This window comes from Linepithema humile, chromosome 3 (assembly GCF_040581485.1).
Source record: "Linepithema humile isolate Giens D197 chromosome 3, Lhum_UNIL_v1.0, whole genome shotgun sequence".
Classification (NCBI taxonomy): Eukaryota; Metazoa; Arthropoda; class Insecta; order Hymenoptera; family Formicidae; genus Linepithema; species Linepithema humile.
The window spans coordinates 13,667,362-13,695,096 of record NC_090130.1 but is presented as its reverse complement, the minus strand read 5'-3'; the positions used below and the strand labels follow the sequence as shown (position 1 = coordinate 13,695,096).

Below are 27,735 nucleotides of genomic sequence, written 5' to 3'. Positions count from 1 at the left end.
TAGCCACTCTTTGCAAGTTTCATATAATCATCATGACTAAAACTTAAATACGAGATAGATTTTGCAACGCGCGTCGCATAGCGGTAAACGAACGAACTAGCAATTACCGAATATTGCTATTGCAATGTTACTGGAATGTTGCTGTCACATTCTCATGAAATATTACAATTACAGGTTGCAATAATGTCTCAACAATATTACATTACAACTTGCAAGATTGTAACATTGCTGCAATGTAATTGCAATGTTCTGTGCTGTATGGGCAGTAAGAGTGACTTGATGAGGTCCTTTCTTAAAAATCTCTTCTTTAAATACCCCAAGCACTAATTTTCGAACTATTTGTATCATTCATAAAATGTATTTATATCTCATGTTATTTATTTTTCTCATATTATTTAGAAATACAATAAATAACATATATTTCTTATAAATGTAAAATAGTGTTTTTTTATTTTATTTTGTTTATATTCCTCTCTTGCATGCACGCGCGCGATGAGAAAAAGGTATAGAAACTTTTAGAAAAGTAAAATATTTTTAAATCAAGGCATTAAGTGAAATTAAGGAAAAAGTGACACAATTAGCCAGAATTTCTCGTTTATACAAAATCATATACAATTGCGTATGACTATATCTGAAATTTGCTTCTTACTTATATATGTTTATACATGATGCAAGACTTATACATAATCATATATTAGACTAACAGAGATTCATATATAATTATATATAAAATATTGTGGACATTATATATAAGTATGTATAAAAAGTACTTACATGTAATTCTATACTGCAGTCGCTCCATTTATATATATATATATATATATATATATATATATATATATATATATATATAACGTTTTATATTTCGTCATGTATAATTATACATATTTTTACACAATTATGTAAAATATTGTATAACTCTATTAAATGCTACATGATTATATATGAAAAATTTTTTACCGGGTTGTAACGCCGTTACCGTTACAATTACTTTTTTTCGGTAACTGTAACGGTAACGGCGTTACAAATTTTTTTTGTAACGAAAAAAGTAACTTTGTTACATTTTTCGGTAACGAGTAACGAATTTAACAGTTATTTTTATCGTTACATTTTTCAAATTTACTCTATATATCTATGAATTTATAGAAAAACTAACAATAAGAAAACTTTTTAATTTATATTTACAGCGTTTAAAAATTGTTAAGAAAGCTGGTTTACAACTTATTTTTTAAAAATTTTTCTTATTTAAAATATCTTATTATCAAAATTATTACTTTTATTATACAGGATGTCCCATTTTAAATTACGCACCTGAATATCTCGTCAGGGGAGCCACCAATCCGAAAATAATCCTTACAAAAGTTGTTGGGTTCGGAGGGGGACATCCGATGATGACATTGGTTTAACCTAGGGTGTACATGCCAAGGTCATATAGAGGCCAACTTTGTTTTTTTAAATAGAACACCTTATTTTTGATTCCAAAATCTAATAGCTGGTGTCAAGGGCTTTTCAAAACACTATAATGAAGTTATTTTTCATTAAGTACTTTTCGAGTTATGAGGCTTGAAAGTTACAGCATTTTGACATAAAATACAAAATATCTTGTAAAACATTCAATTTTTGGGAATCTTATCTTAATACTTTTATGCACAAAATAATGAGACAAATGAATTGGTATAAAGAAAACACATTGGTTTTAAAAAAAAGTATGCAGTTGCATGTTGCAAATTACATTTTTTTTTTAAAGCAACTATGTGTTTTCTTTATACCAATTGATTTGTCTCATTATTTTATGCATAAAAGTATTAAGGTAAGATTCCCGAAAATTGAATGTTTTACAAGATATTTTGTATTTTATATCAAATGCTGTAACTTTCAAGCCTCATAACTCGAAAAGTACTTAATAAAAAATAACTTCATTATAGTGTTTTGAAAAGCTCTTGACACCAGCTATTAGATTTTGGAATCAAAAATAAGGATTTCTATTTAAAAAATTCAATTTGACCTTGAAATGACCTTGAAGGTCACGGGCAAGGCCAAATCTAAGGTCATCATCGGATTGCCCGAGAAAAATCCTACAACTTTTGTCGAGGTTATTTTCCTCTGTGATGCGTATTTTTCAAATTATCCAGCCGTGCCGGAACTTTTGACACACGCTGTATATATATATATTTATATAATATATTAATTAAATACACATTTTATGGTGAGATCAAATAATTAATTTAATTTTAAGAAGATTTGTTTTTAAACTGCTCCAATTTAATTGTGATTGTAATGATGGTATTACGGTATTTAAAAATATGTACGTGGAGGCCCAGCTTGTTCATTAGAATCACAATTCATTTGGAGCAATTTAAATCCATAAATTGGTATATTTGTAAATTTGTATCAGTTGTAAATTTGCACATTGTTTCGCATTGTTTCGCATTGTTTCAGAAAATAAATGTAGCCAAAGCAAATTTTTAAAAGTGAAATTATAACTTACCATATATTACTTTAATTAATCTCGTATTAAATAATGAAAGATTTCCATGCTCTCCCCACGTGGAATAAAGTCGAATGGTTTCGTCCGACACTGCTTCCTTCATGCAGAACCTCATGGCATCATGTACACTGCAGCCTTCTAAGAATTTCAAATATTCGACCTGCAAAAAGGACAATATCAATTTATAGTTCTCACAATACTTTTTTATTAACATTTATTACTGCCAATTCTTTAATTAACATTTATTATTGCCAATCTTTTATTCAGATATTTTTACGGTGTATTTATAACAGTGCGTATTTTCGCGCTGTCACTAAGCGCCGATCGGGCTCTGCATCATAACACCCCCCCCCCCATCGCGGGCCGCATTCATAGACATTTATAGTATACACTAGACCAGCGATTCTCAACCTTTTTTTTCCGCGTACCACCCAATCTACATGTGATCAAGTCACGTACCATTTTGTAAGTAGTATCCATTTGTATACATAAAAAAACATTTAAAAAGAGGTTCTCTCAAGTTTTGACTATGGGTTAGGACGGTTAGATTAGGTTAAAATAAGGATAAATAAAAAGGATTAAAATAAGGATAAATAAAAAAGATTTAATTCTCAATTCATTTATTAAATATAAAAATTATAATAAAAATCAAATTATAAAATTTAATGAGAAGGTTGTATCTGAATTTGAGAAATCAACATGTTTATATCAGGTTCAATTTTGGTTAATTTTAAACGCAGATCAGGTTCGAGATTTAATTTCAATCTATATTTATTTTTAATTGCTAACGTTGCAGAAAATCCAGTTTCACATAAATATGTAGATGTGAATGGAAGCAAAAATTTCATTGCTTTCGTAGATAAAGAATTATATTCGCTCTCCCTATTCAACACAAAAATTCATACAATCCTGTATTTCTGAACTCTGTTTGGAAACTACTATCGCACGAAAGTTCAATCAATGCTTCTTTATCTTCAGTGGATAGATTTTCTGCTGGAGATTCCAAAAACGGGTTTCGTATCCACAAATATTCAGAATAATTTTCATTGAAATATTCTTCAAAGTTCTGAACTAGCATTTGGCAGTGGCATTTAATACCACTGATAAGTTCAATATCGATTTCAATTTCATTTTCAATAAGAAAACGCTCTAAATTTGGAAATAACTCTAAATTTTTTGTAGATATTGCGTCTTTCACCATAAGCAATTTCTTAATCATTGCTTTAATTTTGTCATTTACTACAAATGGAGTTTTAGTGGGTCCTTGTAGACTTAAATTTAAATCATTCAAACGACTGAAAATAAGCTAAATCAGCCAAATAAGCTAATTTTGCTAATCAAACCTCATCAGTAAATCGGTTGCGAAGATCAAACTTAGTTTCTGTGAGATATATTTGAACTTCTGAATGGAGTTTGATAAGCCGAGTCAACATTTTACCTCGTGACAACCATCGTACCTTGGTGTGCAAAAGTAGCTGAACATGGTCACTGCCCATTTCTGAACATAAAAGTGAAAAAAGCCGAGAATTCAGAGCTCTGGACTTAATAAAATTGACGACTTTTACAGCTTCATCCAGTACGTTTTTAAATTCCTCTGGCATTCGTTTCGTAGCCAGTGCCTCTCGATGGATAACGCAGTCTGTAAATTTACAATTTGGTGCTACAGATTTAACTTTAGCTGTGACTCCGCCATATTTTCCTGTCATAGCTCGAGCACCATCAGAACATAAACCCACACATCGATGCCAGTCCAGTTTGTTTTCTTTAATAAAATTATCAATTTTCTCAAAAATTTTATCTGCTGTAGTTCGCGAGGAAAGTAGCTCACAAAATAAAATATCTTCTTTAATCTCGTTTTTGACTACATATCGAACATAAACCAATAATTGAGCATAATTAGTAATATCTGTACACTTTCATCCAATTGTATGGCATAAAATTTGCTTTGTTTTACTTGACTTAATAATATTTGTTTCACATTCGAAGCCATACTGTTAATTGTACGTCTACGACGTACTGTGTCGTTTGATAAAGATATTATGTCTAATTTTTTAGTATTTTGTTCACCTAACATGCATTTAACCATATCCTTTGCAGCCGGTAACACTAACTCTTCACCAATCGTATCATATGTGCTTTCCCGCACTTTGCAATTTTAAGACTAACCAAGAAAGATGCCTCGACAGCTTTTTTTGTACTTCCAGTAAACGATGACATGGTTATTTTATTTACTTTTAATTCTGATTTTTTTCTTATGAAAAATTCTCGTGGTTTATTCTCCAGAGTCGAGTGTTTTGTACTAAGGTGGCGTTTTAAAAAAGCGGGCTTCATACTTTGGTTTGAAAGAACTTCATGACAAATAACGCATTAAGGAAGAGGTTCACTCCCTTCTTCCATCACTGTGAATCCATATTTAATATATTCTTCATCATATTTTCTAATCACCTTATGTTTTTTAGAAATAACTGTCTGAGTTTCAGTTGACCTTGTAACTTCCTCTAAAGTAGAACATGAAGATGTATTATTTACTTGCTCCATAGATTGGTCATCTTTTTTTCTTTTTAGCCACTTGTCCATTTTAAACAGGAAATAGAAAATAAACAATAAACTGAACTAAATATAAGCAAAATATACTGATGCAAATCAAGCAAAATACAACTAGCGGAGAAAAATACACTGAAAAGATTATAAAGAATGATCACTAATAAACGAACATCTACAACAAACGCAGATGAAATACAATTGGCCGATAACCCACTCCGCTTTCGTTACCATGGTAAAGAAATAACTGACAGTCGTGAATAGCAGTAATCCACGCGTTGATGCTGTTTGACACACATCTAACGATATCGATACGACATTAATATCACAAGTGATGCACCGGTACCCTTCATACCATGCCATAGAAAGAAATATATTATTAAAATTTATTTATTTATTTTATTCAACAAATAGCTTTGATTGAATATTAAACCGTTGATATTTAATAAATAATCGCAAGATAAATACGACAATACTAAAAGAAGAAAAAAGGTATTGAATACATAGAAATCAACGATTAAAAAAAAGTGTAAATGAATAATCTCATACATTTTGATATAAAAATAATGAATGAATGCTATATAATGAACGATATTTATATTAAATTTCAAAATTTGATATATATATTTGATTCATCTCGCGTACCACCTGGGAATACTCTGCGTACCACCGGTGGTACGCGTACCATAGGTTGAGAATCGCTGCACTAGACTGTTGACTCCCTTATTTACCGAGCCTAAAAGATGGCAGCAAAATCTATGTATTACATAGCGTGACGTAAGCGGTAAGTCACATATCATTATACACATATTTTATGTGTATGCGTACCGCTTGCTTCGTATGCATGCGTCATGTTTTGTACATACTTTCTGCGGCCATGTATTTCAGACAAGTCAACAGTCTAGGTATATTATAAATGTCTATGGCCGCATTCCGATCTTAGAACATATACTACTGGAAGGAGCATAGGCTTGAAAAGTTGACGCAGAGAAGAATGACAAGGATGGATATATAATGCGCCTAGTCGACAATGCGCATGCTCAAGACAAATCAAACCGATGCGCGCAAATATAGCAATACATTTTACCGCGTTCGAATCACTTATAAAGTCAACCATTTGTACACAAAATCGTTATTTTTCTCACTGCTTTTCACTTAGGCTTGTTTAGCTGCTCATTATTACCCCGCAGTCCCCACGCGTATCTACGCTTTTATTTGTTGGAGCATGCGCATTGCCGACTAGGCGCATTCTATATTCATCCTTGTCAATCTTTTGCGCATTGTATCTCCATCCTTGTCAATCTTCTCTGCGTCAACTCGAATGTACAGGGATTATAGGCCTATGCTCCTTCCAGTAGTATATGTTCTAAGATTCCGATTCCTCAGCTCGGGGGTAGCAACCCGAGTAGGGATAGCCACTGGGTAGGGTAGCGAGCCGTGTAGGGGTAGCGCGACCGGTATAAAAGCCGGCCCGCGGAGCAGACCAGCGCCATTTCCCCGAGTACGACTCGGACAAGCCTCAGGGAGTACCCTGAAACACAAATCGTACTCGTTCCCGACCTGATAGTTGGACAGTAAGCAGGGCGTTCTCTGCTTTGGCCGGGCGTTCCCGGTAGCTGACTTCCTGTCGATATATGTCGGTTCCGTAAGTGAGGTGTTCCTCACTCCGGCCGGGTGTTCCCGGCAACCGACTTTCCTGTTTTCTGTCGATTCGTAAGTGAGATGTTCCTCACTCCAGCCGGGTTATTTCCGGCGACCTACGACGCATCCAGCTAAGATATGCGCGGTATAATTATTTGTATTATTCTTGTTTCTCACCGTCCGAATTAGGATTAATTAAATTTATTATGTTATTCCGGAACGGCGCACTCCGACCGAATACGTTATTTATTTTTGCGCTTCCGCTGTTTATTAAATCTGAGAGTTGATATCGCACTACCGTTGCAATATAAGATTTGGTTATTACGACTCATGTATTTAGAGTTATTTTTACATCTTTAATTGTTTTAATAAATTTATTATTGTTTAATTAAAATCTATTAATTTGGAGTCTCCCGACAATCTCCCGAACGAATCCTGACAAACCATCGAGCTATTTTTCGCTTCGCAAAAATCCGCTTCGTTTTTATGCTTATTTATAAAGACTATAATTTCATGTGTTCAACTACAAAAACCAACAAACTAAGAAATGTACAATGTATTAAAGATCATTTTGCAAGTAATGAATATTAATACTTAATTTTAAATTGTAATTCAAACACGTGAAGACAAAATTGTACGTTGTTTGGACATTGTAAAAAATAAGTAAAATATCTTGTCTCTTTTTTACAGTTTTTCTATCCCAACATTCTTGAATTAAAAACCTTACGGCAATCTCGTATTCCTCTTCCGAGATGTTATTAAATTTGATTACATCTTGTATTGACCGAAGTGGAAATAAACGCGGCTTTGGAGGCATAATGTTCACTCGCTTTTGCAGCAACTTGTCCAGCTTACGATTTATCACTCTAAAAAGAAACAAAGTTCAATTTTTTGACATACTTATCAAAAAGTTTGTTAATGTAAACAAAAAATTTACTTTGTATGTACATATTTTATCAGCTTATTTAGATGCGCATATCTGGTAGAAGCCAGTTCTCAACAAAAAAATAATTGAAAATTTGGCCAAAAAGTTTCTGAATCTTTTCTTACAAATATTACAGTAAAAAAAAAACACTTTTACTGTAAAATTAACAAAAGGATGGGGCGATTTCACTTGTAAAGTATCAATTACCTGGATAAAAGTCTGTAAATATGTAAATATGAGAATATATCCAACCATATGTATGGATGGACATTTGAAACAAAAATAAATTACAGTAAAAAAATCGCATGCTTAAAGATGAGTTACATATGTAGTACTAAACATATACTATAAAATTGAAGTCGATATATTAATTCTGAAAATGCTTTCGACTAATTTCAAAACAGCTGTAATGTAAAGAAAAATGTTTTCAAAGTTTCTTCTTGTTGATTGTCTTCTAGCTCCCAAAAATATTGATTTTTTCCACAGCTCAACTGCAATTCCAGCTTCTTTCGTATTTTTTTCGAAAATGGATTTTTGTAAAATTGTGCACTTACTCGTAATCTTTTTCTGTGAGTAACTTAGAAACTGTCTCGCAAAGAAATTAAAATTGTACCATTTGTTTATCAGTACCAAAATATAAATACTCTCTGTATCGATTTTTCAAAACATATTAAGGACGAAATTAGAGCAAAGACATATTGTGGGCGTGTACTGCAAATTTTACGTATACATTATATAAAAACATTTACAATTATTTTTTTAATACAATAAATATTATTGATAGAAAAAATTGCCCATGAAAAAGGATTTAACTTACTTGAGGCCGGTCCTCACGTCATCTGCAGTCTTCAGTAAACGTCTGAAAGCACAATTTTAAATAATATTAAGTTTCGTGAAGGCATACATAAACTTGTATGGTTAGAACCAATGTAACAGCGGATATGTACTGAATATCACTATCTTCCGACTCATCATTTCGATTACCGCGACACGCATTCAGAGTATTGGTAGTGCCAGAACCATAATTAGTAGATATTATTAGTCTAGAGGGTATCTGTTGTTGCAGCATATTGGTGTGAAACTGGCTGTGCATAACAAGGCGCAGTTGACGTAAAGGCACCTGGATTTTCATATGTCGTTATGGTGTACTCAGAGCCGTGCACATAACTCGAAGTTGCCCGAGGAAAACTGTCCAAAAGTTGCGGTGTTAACAAGTTTGACCCATTACGTGTTACATTTGTCAGTTCGGCATAAGGCGCATTAAGCAGCTCAGTACATGTGAGACCACAATTATTCCATTGACCCGAAGTATTCTGGGCAAAAGCTTGCTGAGCGACATACGCAAAATGCTCCAGCGATGTCGGAGAATTTAATGATTCCACTGGTCGATCTTTTGTTGTCAGAGGCACTTGATTGGATGTGCTTACATTTTCAGTCGAGTTGTTTTCTAATGTATCTGTATAATCTGTGTAACGATGCAGCCCGCAAGCTGCATCGTTACGGCTACGGACCGTCCATCGTCCGTAGCCCACCAAGGGCGCATCGAGCGCCGATAAACTTTGTCGAAAACAACGGCGGTCAAGCGCCGAACGGACCCCACCCCGACCGTTCCAAAATTCCGTTAGTGGGGGCCCGCCGCCGAAACCGCCGATGCTTGCCGATCCGAAGTCAGTCGGCCGCTAACCGGGTATAAAAGAGGCCCGGCTGTACGTCTTTTCACCAGATCCTGTTCGCTACTAGACAGGGTACAAATAGACTGGTTACAAAAAGGCATGTACCGCCGAGCGTTCTCGGTATTCTCGCTTCAGCATACGAGTGTTCTCGTATACCCGCCAAGCGTACTCGGCTCCTCCAAGCTCCGATCTTCGTGCACGGGCATTCCCGTGTACCTAGCCGGATCGCCGTTCTAAATCCGCCTTCGTACGAGCGTTTTCGTACTCCCGCCGAGCGGACTCGGCTCCTCCAGGCACCGATCTTCGTGCACGGGCATTTCCGTGTACCTAGCCGGATCGCCGTTATAAATTCGCCTTCGTACGAGCGTTCTCGTACTCCCGCCGAGCGTACTCGGCCTCCTGATCCACATATCGCGTTTCCTCGCCGGGATTTTCGAATTAGAATCCATCCGGCAGGCAAAACTGCGTCGACCAATCCGCGCCGCCGAGCGGTCCGTATCGATCTATTATCGAACGGACTCGCGTCACCGCTACGAACGCACCCACCGATAGGCGCTCCGTCGTCAAGATCTATAGAGAGAAGGTTACCTCATGCGCAAAGAGGGACGAGCGGCAAGAGGGGCTAATGCTGTGCGGGGCGAGCGGCAAGAGGGGCAAATGCTGAGCGGGGCAAGCGGCAAGAGGGGCAATGATGATTTCATCGTCAAACAGTAGCTGTCTCTCTCGCACGCTTTAGTGTTTTCTCTCTCGCTCGTTTAATATAGAAATGCTTTGAGTTTTTATCGAAAAAATACTTTTATTTTGTAAAATATTGATACCACTGGAAATTGCGTAATAAAAATTGAAAAGTAAATTAGAAAGGCGCTATAAATTACATATATTGCAAATTATAGCGCTAGATATTTAACGTTTATAATGTTAAATATCGCTGCAACAGATGCATTTGTAATACAAATTGCTTTGTACTCGTATTTAGACTGTAATATCAATGAAAATAAAATATAATTTGGAGATATACACAAAAAACATCATTTGTAAAGTAGTAAAATAAAAGAAAAAATAGTACATATTTAAAAATTATTTTTAAAATAATATTTACTGTTTATATGCATTATTTACAAAAGAAATACTATAAAGAAATTTATTTTTTACATTTAATTGTGAAAACCTCAAAAATTGTCAAGAAATTGTAACCGAAATTCATAAATGTAAGTACAATTCTAGGGTAATATAAAAAGCATCATACACAAATTTAATATGATACAAACTTAAATAATAAAATTGTAATATATGTTTCAACATTGCAAATGTGAATATTTATATGATAAAATTTACAAAGTATTAACAATTTTCAAATATTTGCTAATAAAATATAAAAATTGTATGTATTTAGATAAAAAAAAATATTGTTTAGGTTATGTGGGTTAAATTATTTCTTCGGTTTTGTTCATTTGAATATGTTCGGGGAAATAACAGACAAAATAATTAATATACGTACTTTCGATTTTTATTATATAACCTTTTAAACTGACACATGAAAGTCAATAATGAGAGCGAGTGACAGAGTTAAAAACAGTTAGAAAAGGAAAAACTTTGAAAGAGAGAGACAGCTACTGTTTGTCGATGAGATCATCATGCTCTTCCCTTCCTTCATCGCCCCTCGCCGTCAAGCTGTTTCTAGCTCCCCCCTTCCTTCGTCGCCCCTCGCCCTCAACCGGTTTTACTCATGGACATAGGAATATAGGGACAGAGCACAAACATAAGAAATGGGCAAGGGGAGTAAAGCGAAAATGCGGGGGGGTCCGCCATGATAGTGTGCCTGAATTTGATTGGTTATGGTTTTGCGCATGCTCAATACCGTCAAACTTATTCAGACTGCATGCAACATAAGCAATCTGAATTAAGGCTTTAATTGTGAAAAAGAATAAATGACTATATTTTTATATTTTCTTAATTTAGAAGGGAATAATAATATTATAATAGTGAATTTTTTAAAATAGTTTATTGCAACGAAATTATTAGTCAGTAGTTAAAAGGATATCATAAAAATTATAAGAATACAAATTATAAGAGATTTTCTTCGCATGTTCTGCTTCCAAAAATCTTATTTTTCTTCGTAATCTGGATTTTTCTGGAGAATTATAGATGCGTTTTGGTGATACCATTGTCGCTTTATCTATTTTAGATATTAAAGATTGTGCTAAAATAATAATAAATATAGTTATATAGATTTAAATAAGTATGATATACTGAAATTATCAGTCTATTTTCTTTAAAAATAGCTATATAATAATGCATCATAATTAATAAAAATTATTCTTACATGGAAATATATTTGGTAATTCATTGATTGATTCTGTTGGAACTATTGGTTCTAACAAATGATCTGTTGTATCATGTATATTATCGTTTGTAATACTGGCAGAATTTTCAATATTAGATTTTGCCACAAAATTTGAAGAAGAAATTTGATTTTTATCATGTGTAGATTGTTCTACTACAGTAGAATTCGAAGAAAGTTGTTGTATTGCAAGTGTTCTCTGAAATATAAGAATATTCACAAATATATAAATAAAATATTGTACATATATCATAAATAAAAAATAAATTTTTGTTATTATTTATACATTCGGCAATGCATTTGGCTTAAGTTGAGTTATCGAACATGTCTTATCAAAGAATTTTTCATCAAAATGAGCAGAGCAAATGCGAGCTGTATTTGGGATAGATGATAAATTTATTCCCAAACTTTCTAACCACATTGCTCGAGTTGTAGGATTTTTTGGAAACCTAAAAAACAATGCTTTTAGCAATATATACTCTTAAAATAAAATATATATATTACTTTAAATGTGAGAAATTTTTAATTAATATACTTGTGGAATGTTATCTTCACATTTTTTCTATTTCCTTGTTTCCAATTTTGACAATCAGATCTATTTTTGCACGATTGTAGCAAACACTGCACCATTGTTGACACAAATTTTGCTTAAAACTTTTAACCTAACCATACCTTCGCAAAACATGTGTTATTTTACATTACTGCGCTTGCACAAACTAACAGCCAATCAAATGTAGGCACACTTTACCTCGTCGCATCGTCCCGCAATGGCTTCCCCCCCGCAGCGACATGCTCTGTCCCTATATTCCTATGTCCATGGTTTTACTGAGGTAACCTTCTCTCTATAGATCTTGTTTCTAGCTCCCCTCTTACTTTATCGTCCCTCGCCCTCAACCGATTTTACTGAGGTAACCTTCTCTCTATAGATCTTGCTCCGTCGTGCCAACTGTTACGACTTAATCATACGCGCTTGTGCCGATCGTTCCGCAGATCGCACTAAAACTAAGGCACTAGATATGTAGGTATTCTCATCCGCCATTTTGGTTCCTACTAGATGGAGAATTATAGCGTATATAGTATAGTATAGCGTACATGTGTAACACGTCAATTATTAAAAATGATTCAGGACTTTTTTCGACTCATTTTTTGGCAAGGAATAACGCTATGTACTTAGTGGGCAGTCTTTAAGTGTCACCCTGTATACGCTATAATTCTCCATCTAATAGGAACCAAAATGGCGGATGAGAATACCTACATATCTAGTGCCTGACTAAAACGCTTCACGTCAAAACCGATCATACTTCGCCGTTACATATTATAATCCTTGTACAGGTCATACGTCGCTTTTATTTCACCCACGCAATTACACACCGTACCTTTATATACATTTCGCATCGCAATCATACATTGCATTTATACAAAGTACACCGCGTACATTTATCGCAATCATACATCGCATTTATACAAAGTACACCGAGTACATTTATCACAATCATACATCGTATGTACACACAGTCATCAAATTCATTATCTCAATAAACACATTTCTTATTTATTACAACCAATCGCGTGAATTCTTTTGACGTACCCCCAACCGAACAAACCCGGATTCCGGCGAGCTATACCGCGTCCGAGAAAGCTCACACGGTTTCATCTGTAATGGCATTTCTGATGGCGGTTATATCATCGTTGATATTTTCGTTGGACTGCACATCATTAGTACCTTTTGCTTCTTTTTAGGTATATTCTCCTTGTCTAAAGACGAGGTAATAAGGAATCTTTTAGGCGTTTTAATCCCACGTGAAGGATGTCCCAAGCTAGAAGTTCAAACAAATGGTTTTATTATTTTGTATAGCTGAACAATTAACTCATTTCAATTGAAAACAAACGAGTCTATAATTAGTACAGTCGTGTTTTTTGCAAAAATTAATATTAAAAATAACTCACCTACTCTTAGTACTGACACATATGGTAAAATTATATAGAAATACATAGATATTCATATGCAATTTGTAAGTAATATGTAATTTGTAAGCATTAAAATGGAGAAATTTTGAGATAAATAAAGAAATTACAAAATTAAATATGCAGCGAAATTATACCACACATAAATAAGTCAATGTTTTATATTACGGTAAGAATTATTCATCCCTTAAAAAACAAGTGTACTTTTTCTAATAATAGTTTAGCCTCAGCTTAATTGTTCCCTAAAATTAGAATAATGAAATTGCCTAAATTACAGCATAAATGAGACAATGCATTTTCTATACCTTGATTTTCTAAATCACGAAATGATCCTTTCACGAAATGATCCTTTCACAAAATGATCTTTTTACTGGCAGCGTGCTGTTCTGGTTGCAACCTGGCAGCTCTGGCGAAAGCAAAGAAATTCTTTGGGCGATATTACACACTGCAAACTACACGCGACTGCGACTCGGGCACTGATCGGGGATCGATTGTCTACCTCATGTAAAATGTCCCATCATATGTTCCTCTTTCTTCTCTGGAAATGGCAGTCAGCCCGTCTAGCCAATCACATGCCAAGTAACACGAACACTGAGCCTGTGATTGGCTAGACAGGCAGACCGCTATTTTTCAGAGAAGATAAAACTTAATTCTCTCTTGTTCGACATTCTGTGTTGTTGTTGGCAAATTGTCGCAAACATTTATTACACGTTGTTCACACATTGTTGACAACGAGAATTTATTCCAAAACTTCAACAATTGAGGACAGATATGGAACACCCGAAGAAAAACATTATATATTTGTTGTTGCCGTCATGTTGCCATCAAAATGCTATTGGCGCAACGGCATATCATCAGTTATTGTCAGGTTGCCGTCAGGTTGCTGGCAACCTATTGTACAACTATTGCTGACCGCTTGTTCATACATTTTTTTTAACTGATTACTTATATTATCACTCATGTTGCTCAATTTGGTAGCAGACTGCTAACAATAACAGCAACTGAACATCAACTATTCAGCAACACAAGCAGTGCATTAGTTTGCTCGATATGATTAATCACGCTTGGTTATCTGGGTTAGACTGTCTTGCGTGACACACAACTTTAAACACAGACTTTAGCTTTCAACTGGACTAGCCACAAAGGTTCATTCTCGTCGCCAAAATACTGTTGTGTATAAACTAACAATAGTCATAATAACAGAAAGTATTACGTTTTTAAAAGAGATTTTTATTCATAAGAAAACCATAGACTAACAAACAACTACAGGATCAACTATGTTGATATAACAAGTAGTGCTAACTTAAGATTATTGTGGCGGCATACCGCCACATCGCTGCACTGAAGCGGTATAATACGCCGCGGCGCCGCTACACGCCGTAGGACCTCAGCCAAGTTCTGAGCCTACAGATACACCACCAGGTTGCGCAGGCGGTGTAAGGCTTTCTCACGATCGAGAATCGATCGACGCTGTATAAAAGAGCGTCGACGCAAGCTTTTCTTCACTCACTCGCTTCAAGGCGAGCTCTCTACTAGGGCCCTTGAACTGAGTAATAGCTCTGCTATTTCAGAGCGTAACCAGAGGCTAGTTACCTCGTCGTTTTTCTCACAGTGCCTAGAAAGGCACGCAAACGAAAAACAGAGTCCAGCTTCGGCCGCACACTTCATCCAAGCGGCCCGCTGACTCACCAGCACCGCAGTCGCCCCTACAGACTCTTGCTTGGAAATTAATTCCTTTAGAGTTCTGTGTCCAGCTGACTCGGCCTTCAAGGGATACTCTCGTTGCTGGGGACATTCGCATTCGGAGACCTCTCTCTCCTCGGTTCGCAGAACGCTCTGCAGCGCCGAGAACTGAGACGGTCACATCACAAGGCACACCAGAGACCCGCTCCGTCGCAATCCAAACCTCGCCGCCTAGGGCGTGCTCGGAGAGCAGTTGCAATACGGAAGACCACTTTCCGAACGGAGTTCCTCCAACACTAGGGAAAGGGTTACAACGAGCTTGATCAATCAAACCGTTCTTCTTAGGACCGGTTCAGTACACTAAGACGCAGCCGGTAATATCTTACCGAGCCCGTCAATTTTTATTCTAACTTCTCGGCTTTACACATTTGCCGAGAAAGCGCCTTTGGCGCAATAAACGCTCAAACACAATTTAGCACAATAACTTGTACATACTTCTCTGACAAAGAAAATAAATTATATATTTTCTAATAAATTAGTTCTCACAATTTCTCACCAGTTCTAACACATCCTAAAGGCATTACGCCCATAATTATGGGCGTTGTAACCCTTTCCCTGGTGTTGGAGGAACTCCGTTCGGAAAGTGGTCTTCCGTATTGCAACTGCTCTCCGAGCACGCCCTAGGCGACGAGGTCTGGATTGCGACGGAGCGGGTCTCTGGTGTGCCTTGTAATGTGACCGTCTCGGTTCTCGGCGCTGCAGAGCGTTCTGCGAACCGAGGAGAGAGAGGTCTCCGAATGCGAATGTCCCCAGCAACAAGAGTATCCCTTGAAGGCCGAGTCAGCCGGACACAGAACTCTAAAGGAATTAATTTCCAAGCAAGAGTCTGTAGGGGCGACGGCGGTGCTGGTGAGTCAGCGGGCCGCTTGGATGAAGTGTGCGGCCGAAGCTGGGACTCTGTTTTTCGTTTGCGTGCCTTTCTAGGCACTGTGAGAAAAACGACGAGGTAACTAGCCTCTGGTTACGCTCTGAAGTAGCAAGAAAAGCTTGCGGCGACGCTCTTTTATACGGCGTTGATCGATTCTCGATCGCGAGAGAGCCTTACACCGCCTGCGCAACCTGGTGGTGTATCTGTAGGCTCAGAACTCGGCTGAGAGCCTGCGGCGCATAGCGGCGCCGCGACGTACTACGCTGCTTCAGTGCAGCGGTGTGACGGTATGCCGCCACAATAATGATTAAAGGTTACTAACTCAAACATAACAGTAATGTACATACAATATCTCAGATGTACACGTATCGGCATGTATTGCCAGCAACGGTATACGTATGTGAAAACAAAATAAAGACGTCACACGCATTCACACAAAGCACGTATTTGATTCCTCGTTTGAAGCGAGGAGCACAGCGAGCAAAGAGGGGAATAGTAGTCGGGGACATTTCCATCTTGCATTCTTAGCGCAAGTCGGACGATCGAGAGAGAAAGCATTACAAGTCGTCAAGTTAGTGGTGTCTTATAGCTATTTTGCTCATGTGACGATCTAATGAAGGAAGTGCGAGCGAAACAGTTAGGACAGCTCAATATCCCTATCGGTGTCTCACTCGCTCTAATACCTATGTGTCGCGCTTTCTTTTCTTTCCTTTAAGAAACGTAACTGAGCCGTGTGCACCGATCGCCGGCATTCATTTTCGGTACGTGTATAGGTAGCCGCACTTACGAACATAATTTTTTAGAAGTGTCAAAAATGTAATAGCGAATTAGGCCATTTGCATTACATTGCACTGGTGCACACTCAAGGTTGCTTAGATCACCAAAACAGTGTAGTACGAGTGATCAAATTCGTTATTAAGTGTATGTATATATAGATTATAAGTGATGTGTTTCCACAAAATATTGATGTTAATTTATATTTTATTCCACTGTTTAATTCAATTTAAAATGTATTTAAAATCCTCCTGTAAAGGACCCCACACGAAATGATAGGGTTTTGGACCATTGTAAAATTGGCTGAAACTGAAATATGTTGTAGTCCTTGACCTCCTGAACAAAAGTCCCCATGGGCGCGAAACCTGAAAATGGCCAATTTTTGAGATACGATGGATCAAAGGTAGCTAAATGATCACTTATAGAAGTAAAACTTAGGGATTCAGCCAATTTCACAGTGGTCCAAGACCCTATTATTTCGTGCGGGGTCCTTTAATGTACTTAAAAACAAAGAATAATATCTAATAAAAAACTTACCTTTTTAAAAAAAAAGGTATAAAAAAGGGCGCCAAGTACACGCAATTATTAAAAGTGTTATATACGTCTATGAAAAAAACTGTAGTATATAAAAACCTTTCAAAAAAAGCTGTCGTATATATTTAAAACTTATACAAAGAACCATCGTATATATTTAAACCTTAAAAAAAAAAAAACTGTCGTATATATTAAAAACTTATAAAAAAATCGTCGTATAATATATTAAAAATCTGTTATACATTTTACCTATAAAAAATATGATATCAGAAAATGACGTCAAGTAAAAATAAAAAATTGTACATATTATTGCTACAAAACTAAATTATTTTATATTTCCTACGAAATATACATTAAACAAACACTAACGCCCATTTAAAAAAATATACAATAAACTAATTTCAAACAGAATTTAAATTTAATCAAATTAATAAAAATGTATCAAATTAAATTTAATTTAAATAAAAAAATATTTAATACAAAAAAAACTTGGCGCTGCTACACCTCAAAATACTCTAAGGTAGTAAAACTTAGTAATAATGTAATTTAATATTACTGTAACATAATATGCGTTTGTATTAATATTAAAAATAACAGATTAGGTATAGCATTTACTTATTTCCCACATAGATTTTGTATTTATATCAATTTATTGTATATCATTTTAAGGGCAAATTATGAAATATAATTATGGGATTTAAGAAATGGATTGTGAGAAATGTTGTTTGAAAAAAATATATTTAAAATTAAGACAATTATAATAAACAGTTATGGAGTAAGAGTATCAAAGGCCGCAGTAGGATCTTGATTGCCAAACAAAATTTTTTTCCTTTCTTTAATCAGGAATGAAATTAAACGTTTCGATCGGCATTTCCGATCATCTTCAGTATACAAATCTATAATACATAAATTGAGACAAATTAAAAACGGTTACATGTGTCGGTTGAACGGAGTCAATACAGTGTTTGTTGATTATAATGAATATAAACAGTAAAAAAATTGTGGGATACCTAATTCCGCGTGCTGGGATTTATTGGTGAGACATAAATTATCATTAATACAAATTGGTCAACGGTAACACTGAGATATAAAAAAAATAAAAAAAGTAAATATAAAGTTGACTTGTGGATATCGTAAGTAATTATATAAAATTTATAATAATTTAGTTAATAATGTGTACTCACTTATGAGGCTGCGTAAAGAATTGTTATGTGAGAAACATCAAAGTACCGGTCATCTCAAATTCGAAAAGGAGACTGTGCGCGATGTTCATCGGTAAGAAGAAAAAGGGTGAGGAGAGGAAGGGGGGGGGGGGACGAGTGGATAGGGAGTAGGAGGGGGGGGAAGGGAGGGGGAGGGTTAATCCAGAGTGAAGTCAATAATTATTTGACTTCAAATAGGTGGCAGCATATTGAGAATAAGCACGTACGAATCACATAAGAGTTCTGTATCACTTTGTTTATTAAGCCCAAATTTTTGTCTTTTAATGTGAATCATTTCCGAGATTAATCTCTTCTTGTAACAAGCCTCTCTTCATCAAGAATGGTAACGCACTCCCAATCAAATTCGTGATTGTAATCTAAACGGTGTTCCGATATGACAGAGCGCGCGGAAGATTTCTTGATATCGTTTTTGTGTTCAGAAATTCTAGTTTTTAGCTGTCGTTTACTTTGTCCAATGTAAGTGGCTGCGCAATCTTTGCAAGAAATTCTGTATACTATATTATTATGGGAGAAATTGTTCACTATGTCTTTATGATTCTTGATGAAGAACTTTAAATTTTTGGATATGGAAAAAGATAATCTCATGCTGTGATCTTTAGCCATGAAAGAGAACTTTTCTGATTTATTTCTAAAGAAAGGAATAGTGAAATATCTTATGTTTTCGTCATCTTCTCCTATGTTAGTAACTTCTCGTACTCCGTCCTTTTCGTGTATATAAAATTTAATTCTATGTCTTATAAGATTGAAAATGTACGGGAGAGGAAAACTATTGTATAATAGTATTTTTACTACCTCATATAAATTTTTTTTATGGAATTCAGGATGCGATAAGAAAAGAACCCTATCAACCAATCCCATTACAATACCCCTCTTATGTGCGTTTGGATGTTGGGAGAAAAAATTCAAGTATCGACCTGAGAATGTAGCTTCAAGTTTGATTGGTATCATAAACCTACCTACTATGCTGCCTGAGAATGTAGGTTTATGATACCAATTAAACTTGAAGCTACATTCTCAGGTCGATACTTGAATTTTTTCTCCCAACATCCGAACGCACATAAAAGGGGTATTGTAATGGGTATTATAATGGGATTGGTTGATAGGGCTTTTTTCATATCGCATCCTAAATTCCATCAAAAAAATTTATATGAGGTAGTACAAATACTATTATACAATAGTTTTCCTCTCCCGTACATTTTCAATCTTATAAGACATAGAATTAAATTTTATATACACAAAAAGGACGGAGTACGAGAAGTTACTAACATAGGAGAAGATGACGAAAACATAAGATATTTCACTATTCCTTTCTTTAGAAGTGAATCAGAAAAGTTCTCTTTCATGGCTAAAGATCACAGCATGAGATTATCTGTTTCCATAGCGCGCTCTGTCATATCGGAACACCGTTTAGATTACAATCACGAATTTGATTGGGAGTGCGTTACCATTCTTGATGAAGAGGCTTGTTACAAGAAGAGATTAATCTCGGAAATGACTCACATTAAAAGACAAAAATTTGGGCTTAATAAACAAAGTGATACAGAACTCTTATGTGATTCGTACGTACTTATTCTCAATATGCTGCCACCTATTTGAAGTCAAATAATTATTGACTTCACTCTAGATTAACCCTCCCCCTCCCTCCCCCTTCCTCCTACTCCCTATCCACTCGTCCCCCCCCCCCTTCCTCTCCTCACCCTTTTTCTTCCTACCGATGAACATCGCGCACAGTCTCCTTTTCAAATTTGAGATGAACGGTACTTTGATGTTTCTCACATAGCAATTCTTTACGCAGCCTCATAAGTGAGTACACATTGTTAACTAAATTATTATAAATTTTATATAATTACTTACGATATCCACAAGTCAACTTTATATTTACTTTTTTTATTTTTTTTATATCTCAGTGTTACCGTTGACCAATTTGTATTAATGATAATTTATGTCTCACCAATAAATCCCAGCACGCGGAATTAGGTATGACCACAATTTTTTTACTGTGTATATTCATTATAATCAACAAACACTGTATTGACTCCGTTCAACCGACACATGTAACCGTTTTTAATTTGTCTCAATTTATGTATTATAGATTTGTATACTGAAGATGATCGGAAATGCCGATCGAAACGTTTAATTTCATTCCTGATTAAAGAAAGGAAAAAAATTTTGTTTGGCAATCAAGATCCTGCTGCGGCCTTTGATCCTTTTACTCCATAACTGTTAATTTTACGCTGGGCCTAGATTGATTTTATTAATTTGTACAATTATAAAAAAATAATTTTAATTTTTTACACAATTTATTTACACAAGACCTTAATTTTTTATATTTTACTTTTTATTTTTACTATTGTATTTTTTTTTTTTTTTTTCAGGTGACAGTAAGAGAGCCATGGATGAATACACCTCTGAAATTATGCTAGGCGGACACAATACCATTGTAATCCACAACACCTGTGAAGATTCGCTCTTGGCGACTCCTATTATCCTTGATTTAGTCATCTTAGCCGAACTCTGTTCTCGCATCACCTTGAAAAGAGCAGATTCCAACGATGATGAAGAATTCTTTGGTTTCCATAGTGTGCTCTCTATTTTGTCATATCTCTGCAAGGCTCCCTTAGTGCCTCAAGGGACACCAGTGGTAAATGCCCTTTCTCGACAGCGGGCCGCTATTGAAAACATTCTGCGAGCCTGTCTGTCTTTACCGCCAGAGAACAACATGCTGCTTGAACACAAAGTATCTTTAAAAATTTAAGGAAAGTAAGAAAAAGAGCGAATGATATATAAAGAATGAGGAATTAAAGGTTCGAAGTAATAATGAGATAAATACTCGTTTGTTGTGAAAAAAGGAAAATTGGCGCTGTTTCGTTTTGTTTTAATTAAATTTCACCTCTCTTAATGTTGCATATCCAATATAATGATTCGTTATAAATTTATATCCACTGTATCAATTTTAACAGAATACCAAAGCTAGAAAGTGGCGAAATTTTGAAAGCTAATTTGATTTTATTAATGGTAAAATAATATAAAATTTTTAATAAAAATATGTTACTTGTTAACTTATTAAAATTATTAATATTGAAACAAAAAAATCCTTTTTATCATGGTTTCTAAAGTATCCAATAATATTAATTATAAAATTGTTGCTTATTAATAATAAAAAATATTACTATTTTTTAGAGTGTAATTAATATCACAACAAATTATTTTTGATACCAAATTATTGACCAGTTGTCAATTAAAACATTAATACCGTATAAAATTATTTTTTTATAATAGCTCAAGTTTCTTCGACGATATTAAATAATTGAAGCATCGGCTATGTGTGAAGAACAACATTGTAACCCTAAACTAAATTAGTTTTAAAAAGCAAAAAATATTTGTATTTAATATTGTATAATCAAATTAAAAACTGAAGTTATATATATCAAGGTTTTTGTAAGGTTTTAAAGTTTAGTTATGAAGAAAATTTTTAATTTATAATATTTTCACAGTAAAATAAAAACATTATTATTAGCTGAGAAACAACATTTTCATATAATTAATAATTGAATAAAAGAATCGTTCCACAAAATATGTATGTGTGTGTTTTAATACAGTTGCAGAAAGTAACTCTTGTTCCAGAAAGTTAATAAATGCAAAATATAGTGTTTAAATAGGCAAATAAACACCAACAGTTACAATATTATCAATTTTATAAATTTCAAAATATATACAAATAATATTTTAATTTTTGCATAAAAAGACTTAAAGTCTGTCCCTTGCCATTCCCCTGTCGCTTATTATGCGTTTTGGATATCCAAAGAAATTAAAGACGTCATTTAAGTGTTTGATTACTTCGGCAGTGCTCGTGGTTTTAGTTGGAAATAACCATACAAATCGTGAAAACGCGTCCACTATAATCAAAACGTATTTGAATTTATTTTTTGTCGCTTTTAAGAGTCCGAAATGATCAATATGAATAGTTTGAAAAGATGTTTGATCCCTCTCCACTATTTCCATCTCGCTCTCTGGTTTACCCGTGTTTGCTGCAAAAGATATATATTTAATGCAATTATCCAGGTACTATCGTACCCTTAGTTTGAGACCTGGAAGCCAGTAATGAGCCAAAATACAATACAATACCAAAAACTGTTTTATCATAGCCTACGTGGCTGAAATTGTCATGAACGTGATCAAACCTAAGGATCGCCCTAACTGGGGATCCGGGTCTGGCGACCTGCCGTCCAACAAGCTTTCATCCGGCCTGCGCCTTTTCTCTTCTCCCTCTAACCCATACACATAGACGCTCTCGCAAAGGTGACTTCCGTTTCCTCGTGCCTTCAACATTTTAATCTTTCATTTCCACTCCCATTCCCTTCGTGACTCTCACTCTCTCCCTCTCTCCCTTCCCTCTTCCCCTCTCCCTCTCTTTCTTTCTCTCCTTCTTCCCCTTTCCCTCCTTCTCCCCCTCTCTCCCTCCTTTTCTCTCTTTTTCTCGCGCGCGCGCGTGTGTGTGTTCATGTGAGCACGTAATGACGCACTTGAGCGTCAGTTAAGTTTTAGGTTAGCATGTGTTCAAATTGTTTGCTATTTACGATCTGACAATGACCTAGCCGAGCGTAAAAATTATTTAGAACATTTCTCCTCTGCCCTGGTATAATAAGAGCGAATCGATGTGTGATTCTATCTTTTAGTTCTGCCAGATTAGGTGGTTTAGTTTCACAAACGTAATTTTTAATATGACCCCATACAAAGAAATTTAATAGTGTGAGGTTGGGTGATCTGGCGGGCCAGTCTACTGGACCACGCCTTCCTATCCACCTTCCTGGGAAAGTACGATTCAAAAATTCGCGAACTTGTAATGCGTAGTGTGGCCCTGCACCATCTTGTTGAAACCAGACATTTTCAACATCTGCACCGACAAGATTTTCAATAGAGGGCATTACTTGATTTAGCAATAAGTCGAGATAATTCTGAGCATTGAGATTGCCATCAATAAATCCGACCTTCACGCGGTACATCTTGGGTAATGCTAATGCCGGCGGTCAATTTCAAAATCAATTTTTAAATGCTCATAGCTCTGCGAAAAAAATAGAGGCCTCTGTGACCTCTCATTGTTTTCGTCTTGAAAAGCCCTTTCAAATGAGCTCCCACTCGAGCCATGGTGCTACTTAAGATTTTCCGCCCCCCTCCCGTCCCACGCCCCCGAGGGGTTATGGGTCATCTGCACGCCAAAAGATAGTACTTTTGAAAAATCGAAACCCATGTTTCGCCGTTTTTCGATATTTTTATTTTCACAAGTTATTTAGGCGTTCCATATCTCTGGGACACTCTACAGGGTGTCTCACCTAAGACCGGCCACCTGAATAACACTGACAGTTTTGGAGATAAAAAGAAATGCTTGAAGTAAAAGTTGTTTGGTTCAAAGGGAGAAAAAACATAAGGATATTAGTTTGACCTCGAGTGGAAACATTTCGGAGATTTGAAAATCATCGTCATTCTTGAAAATAAAACTACCTTAATTTTTTTATATAAATCGATTCCTCACAATATTCGGCGTAAAAAGTTATTAGGGTAAGATGACCAAAAATTGAATAGTTTATGAAATATTTTATACTTTAATTGGACATAATTTTATATAAACTATGAAATATCTCGTTAAATATTTATTTTTCAATTATCTTACCTCAACACAACTTTTATGCACAAAATAATGAGAAGAATCAATTGGTGTAAAAAAAAAACACAATTGTCTTTAAGAAAAAATATGTAGCTAAAATGATATATTATAGATATGGAAAATAATATATAATATATAATAATATACAGGGTGTCTGGCAATAATCGCCCCACCGGTCATATACAGGTAGAGGAGGTCAAATCGAGTAGAAAAGTCCTTTACCATTTTTTGATTTTTGTAGTAAGTACTAAGTAATTAACGAAAAAAGATTGGTGAATCCGTGCAAGTAAAGCGCGCGCAGCGAGAAGGACATCCCACTGCTATACGATCACTAGGCGCGCGATGAAGCGTTGGGAGGAGCGCTCTACAAATGACAATGGCAACATACGAGCGGCGCGTAACGCTAGATCCTTGTGTCCTAGTGATCGCGTAGCAGTGGGACGTCCTTCTCACCGCGCGCGCTTTACTCGCGCGGATTCGCCGATCTTTTTTCGTTAATTACTCAGTACTTATTATGAAAATTAAAAAATGGTAAAGGACTTTTCTACTCGATTTGACCTCCTCTACCTGTATATGACCGGTGGGGCAATTATTGCCAGACACCCTGTATATATATCTTATGAGTGGTTCAGTGCCAGAGTTGCCTAAGCGACAATTTCTTCGAAATGAGATATTGATGTCTAAAGTTAGACTTAATTTTTAAAATCACAACCTATCTGATAGAAATAATTTTTAATCTATCTGTTGTGGAAGGTTATCTAGTCCATGTAAATATGTTATTTAAAAATTATCCTTAATCTAGAAATGAGTTAAATAGAAACAAACTTATAGGCAAGTTTGGCCCTAAAAAAATTAGATTTTAAGTTATAAAGTGTGAAGTAGGCAATGTTTAAACAAGTTAAAATTAAGGTAAAAAATAATATTCCAACCATTATTCCTAGTTAGTTTAAGTTAAATTTGTCCAATCAACGCATTGTACATATTGTCTATATTTTGTTCATAGCAGATTTAATTTTTTTTAATGCTGTTCTCAAAAGCAATGAATATAAAAAAGTTATCAGGAAAATTAAAAAAACAACGAGATAAAGAATATCAATCAACAACAGGTAAAATAGTTCCTAAAAGAATCTTTCTGAAAACTCGTGCGAAGATGTAATCAAAAATGTTTGAATAAAATACCAATTGAAAGAAGAAAGGAGATTTTTAAAGGCTACTATGAAGTAAATTCGTTTTTTAATTCTTTTTCTTACACATGCAAAAAAACTAAAGCTCTTTACTATTGCAATATATTTGCAATTATCGTTGAAAATTAATTTAAATATTTATTACAAAATTTTGCCTAACTGTCTGTATTTCTTACAGATTTTGAAAAATTCTAAGAGACAAACTTGCCTAACCTACACATAATTTTTATTATACGCGAAAAAACTATTAAAACAAAAAATTCATTGATAAAATAATAAATATTACAAAATAACATACCTGAAGAATCCAAATTATCATAATCCCAGACAGCACAAACATATTTTTACAATATTCTAAGAATATCTTAGCTGTATATTTCGTATATGCTGAAGATATTTGAATAATATCCTAACATATTCTGAGAATATACTGAAGATATTCCAATGTCTGCGATTTTTTATATTGAGGATATTCTTAGAATATTCGAGGAGATATTTTCAGGATATTTTCAGGATATTTTTAAAATATTTGAGGGGATATTGTCAGGATATTAATGGGATATTTTCGGAATATGGAGAACTAGGCACATACCTTATACCTTTATAGAAAAATGCTACTGACAAGAGAAAAATACTATTGAAAAACTATCAATAGTTTTTTTTCCATCTCAAAAGAAAATTTCCATAAGGATATTGGGAAATTTAATTGATACATGTAATAAAATATAAACATAATGTAACATTAGTAAATATCAATATTTTATTATGGTATATATTAGATTTATATTTTATTTTATATGAAAGTAATTTAAATCTTCATACGCTTTTTGGCATGTGCGAGTCACACTTTTGTCGGATTGGCAAAATCCTCTTCTGTGCAAGTAAAAAATCTTATTTTATATTTTTACTTTATTTTTGATAAAATGTTATAGTTTATATATTTCGCGTAATTATAATATTACGTAGTATACTGGAAAATCAGTTAATATATTTAATCTAAATAAACTATTAACGATAATAATAAATGTAAAACACTGTTTGGAAAACAGTATTCAACAAGACTTTTTATTTATATCAGTATTTTTCATTTAAAATTTCTGAAAAATTCTGTTTATAAAATTTTAAAATTTAAAATTAAAAATATTAAAACTAAATTTCGCATAATAAAATAACCATTTCGTAAAAACGCCAAATAGATGTATAATAGTAAAAAACCAGGGTTATAATAGTAAATAACCAATAAATATAAACCGCAATGAAATCTACAAATTGAATCATGCAAACCTCTACATATATATAATACATTTAATTCTCAATGCAACTGATGTTTACAAATTTTATTAATTGTATTGTACAACATTATTTGGGTGGATTTCCGAAAAGCTATCACCCCCAATTTGGCTAATATTCAGCCTAAATATTTATTTTATCTAGTAAATAATATTCCTAAATGGATTTTTGGCGCAAAAATTTTGTCCCCTCCGCCCCCCGCCCCCCTCAAAGGTAAAACTGTTATTGTTAATTATTTAAGAAAGTATTTATTGTACGGAAAAAGTTGTTAAACAAAAAATGAAGCACATAATAAGCTCTACAAATAAGGTCCAATACATATTTTACCTAACTCCAATATTTTAGTCATTACTATCAAAAAAACTTGTAAAAGCCCCCGCAGGGGGTGGAACACGCTGCCTTTACATATACACTTTCCACGCGAAGCGAGGTTCCACGTGGGTTTACAAGTTTCTACGCAAAGCAAGATTCAATCCAAACCCTATGTGTATAGTTTTTTTATGGTGGAGCCCCCCGCAGGAAGACGGAACACACTGCCTCCAGATTTTTGATAATAACGGCTAAAATATTGGAGTTAGGTAAAATATGTATAGGACCTTATTTGTAGAGCATTTTATGAGCATCCCGATGGTGAGAGAACATGGCAAAAACTAATTTTCACTGATTACAGCGCCATCTATCACGATTCGAAAAAATGTCTCGGACAAAACTTACGTATTTTTTTCCAAGGAATCCGAATCTGCAATACAAAATGGGGGTTCCCATTTGAAATTTCAAAGTTGCCATTCGCCCCACCCCCAAGGGGCGGTGGGGGCGAGTTAATTTTTACACAGGCAGACGTCCCCCTTGATAATATTAAAAGTTTATTTGGGACATTTTTTCG

At 34.7% G+C, this 27,735-nt stretch overlaps 1 protein-coding gene and 1 long non-coding RNA gene across 8 annotated transcripts in view; one reads left to right on the top strand and one right to left on the bottom strand.

The window, feature by feature from the left end:
* Positions 1–22,290, top strand: part of Inos (Inositol-3-phosphate synthase) — a 170,333-nt gene extending 148,043 nt beyond the window's left edge. For 4 of the 7 annotated variants that reach the window (XM_067352062.1, XM_067352060.1, XM_067352061.1 and 1 more), the window contains one exon: positions 21,092–22,232. In XM_067352062.1, the coding sequence (XP_067208163.1) occupies positions 21,092–21,471 (380 nt within the window). In that variant the 3' untranslated portion in view covers positions 21,472–22,232. Of the gene's footprint in view, positions 1–21,091 lie in introns of all 7 variants that reach the window. The other 3 variants (XR_010889355.1, XM_067352059.1, XM_067352058.1) reach the window with 2 other exon arrangements.
* On the bottom strand, positions 11,133–12,927 carry LOC136998528 (uncharacterized). The gene is made up of 4 exons (XR_010889107.1): positions 12,145–12,927; positions 11,896–12,058; positions 11,592–11,808; positions 11,133–11,468 (listed from the first exon to the last, which is right to left on the bottom strand). It is a non-coding gene; the product is annotated as an uncharacterized lncRNA (long non-coding RNA).
* Positions 22,291–27,735: the final 5,445 nt, after the last annotated feature.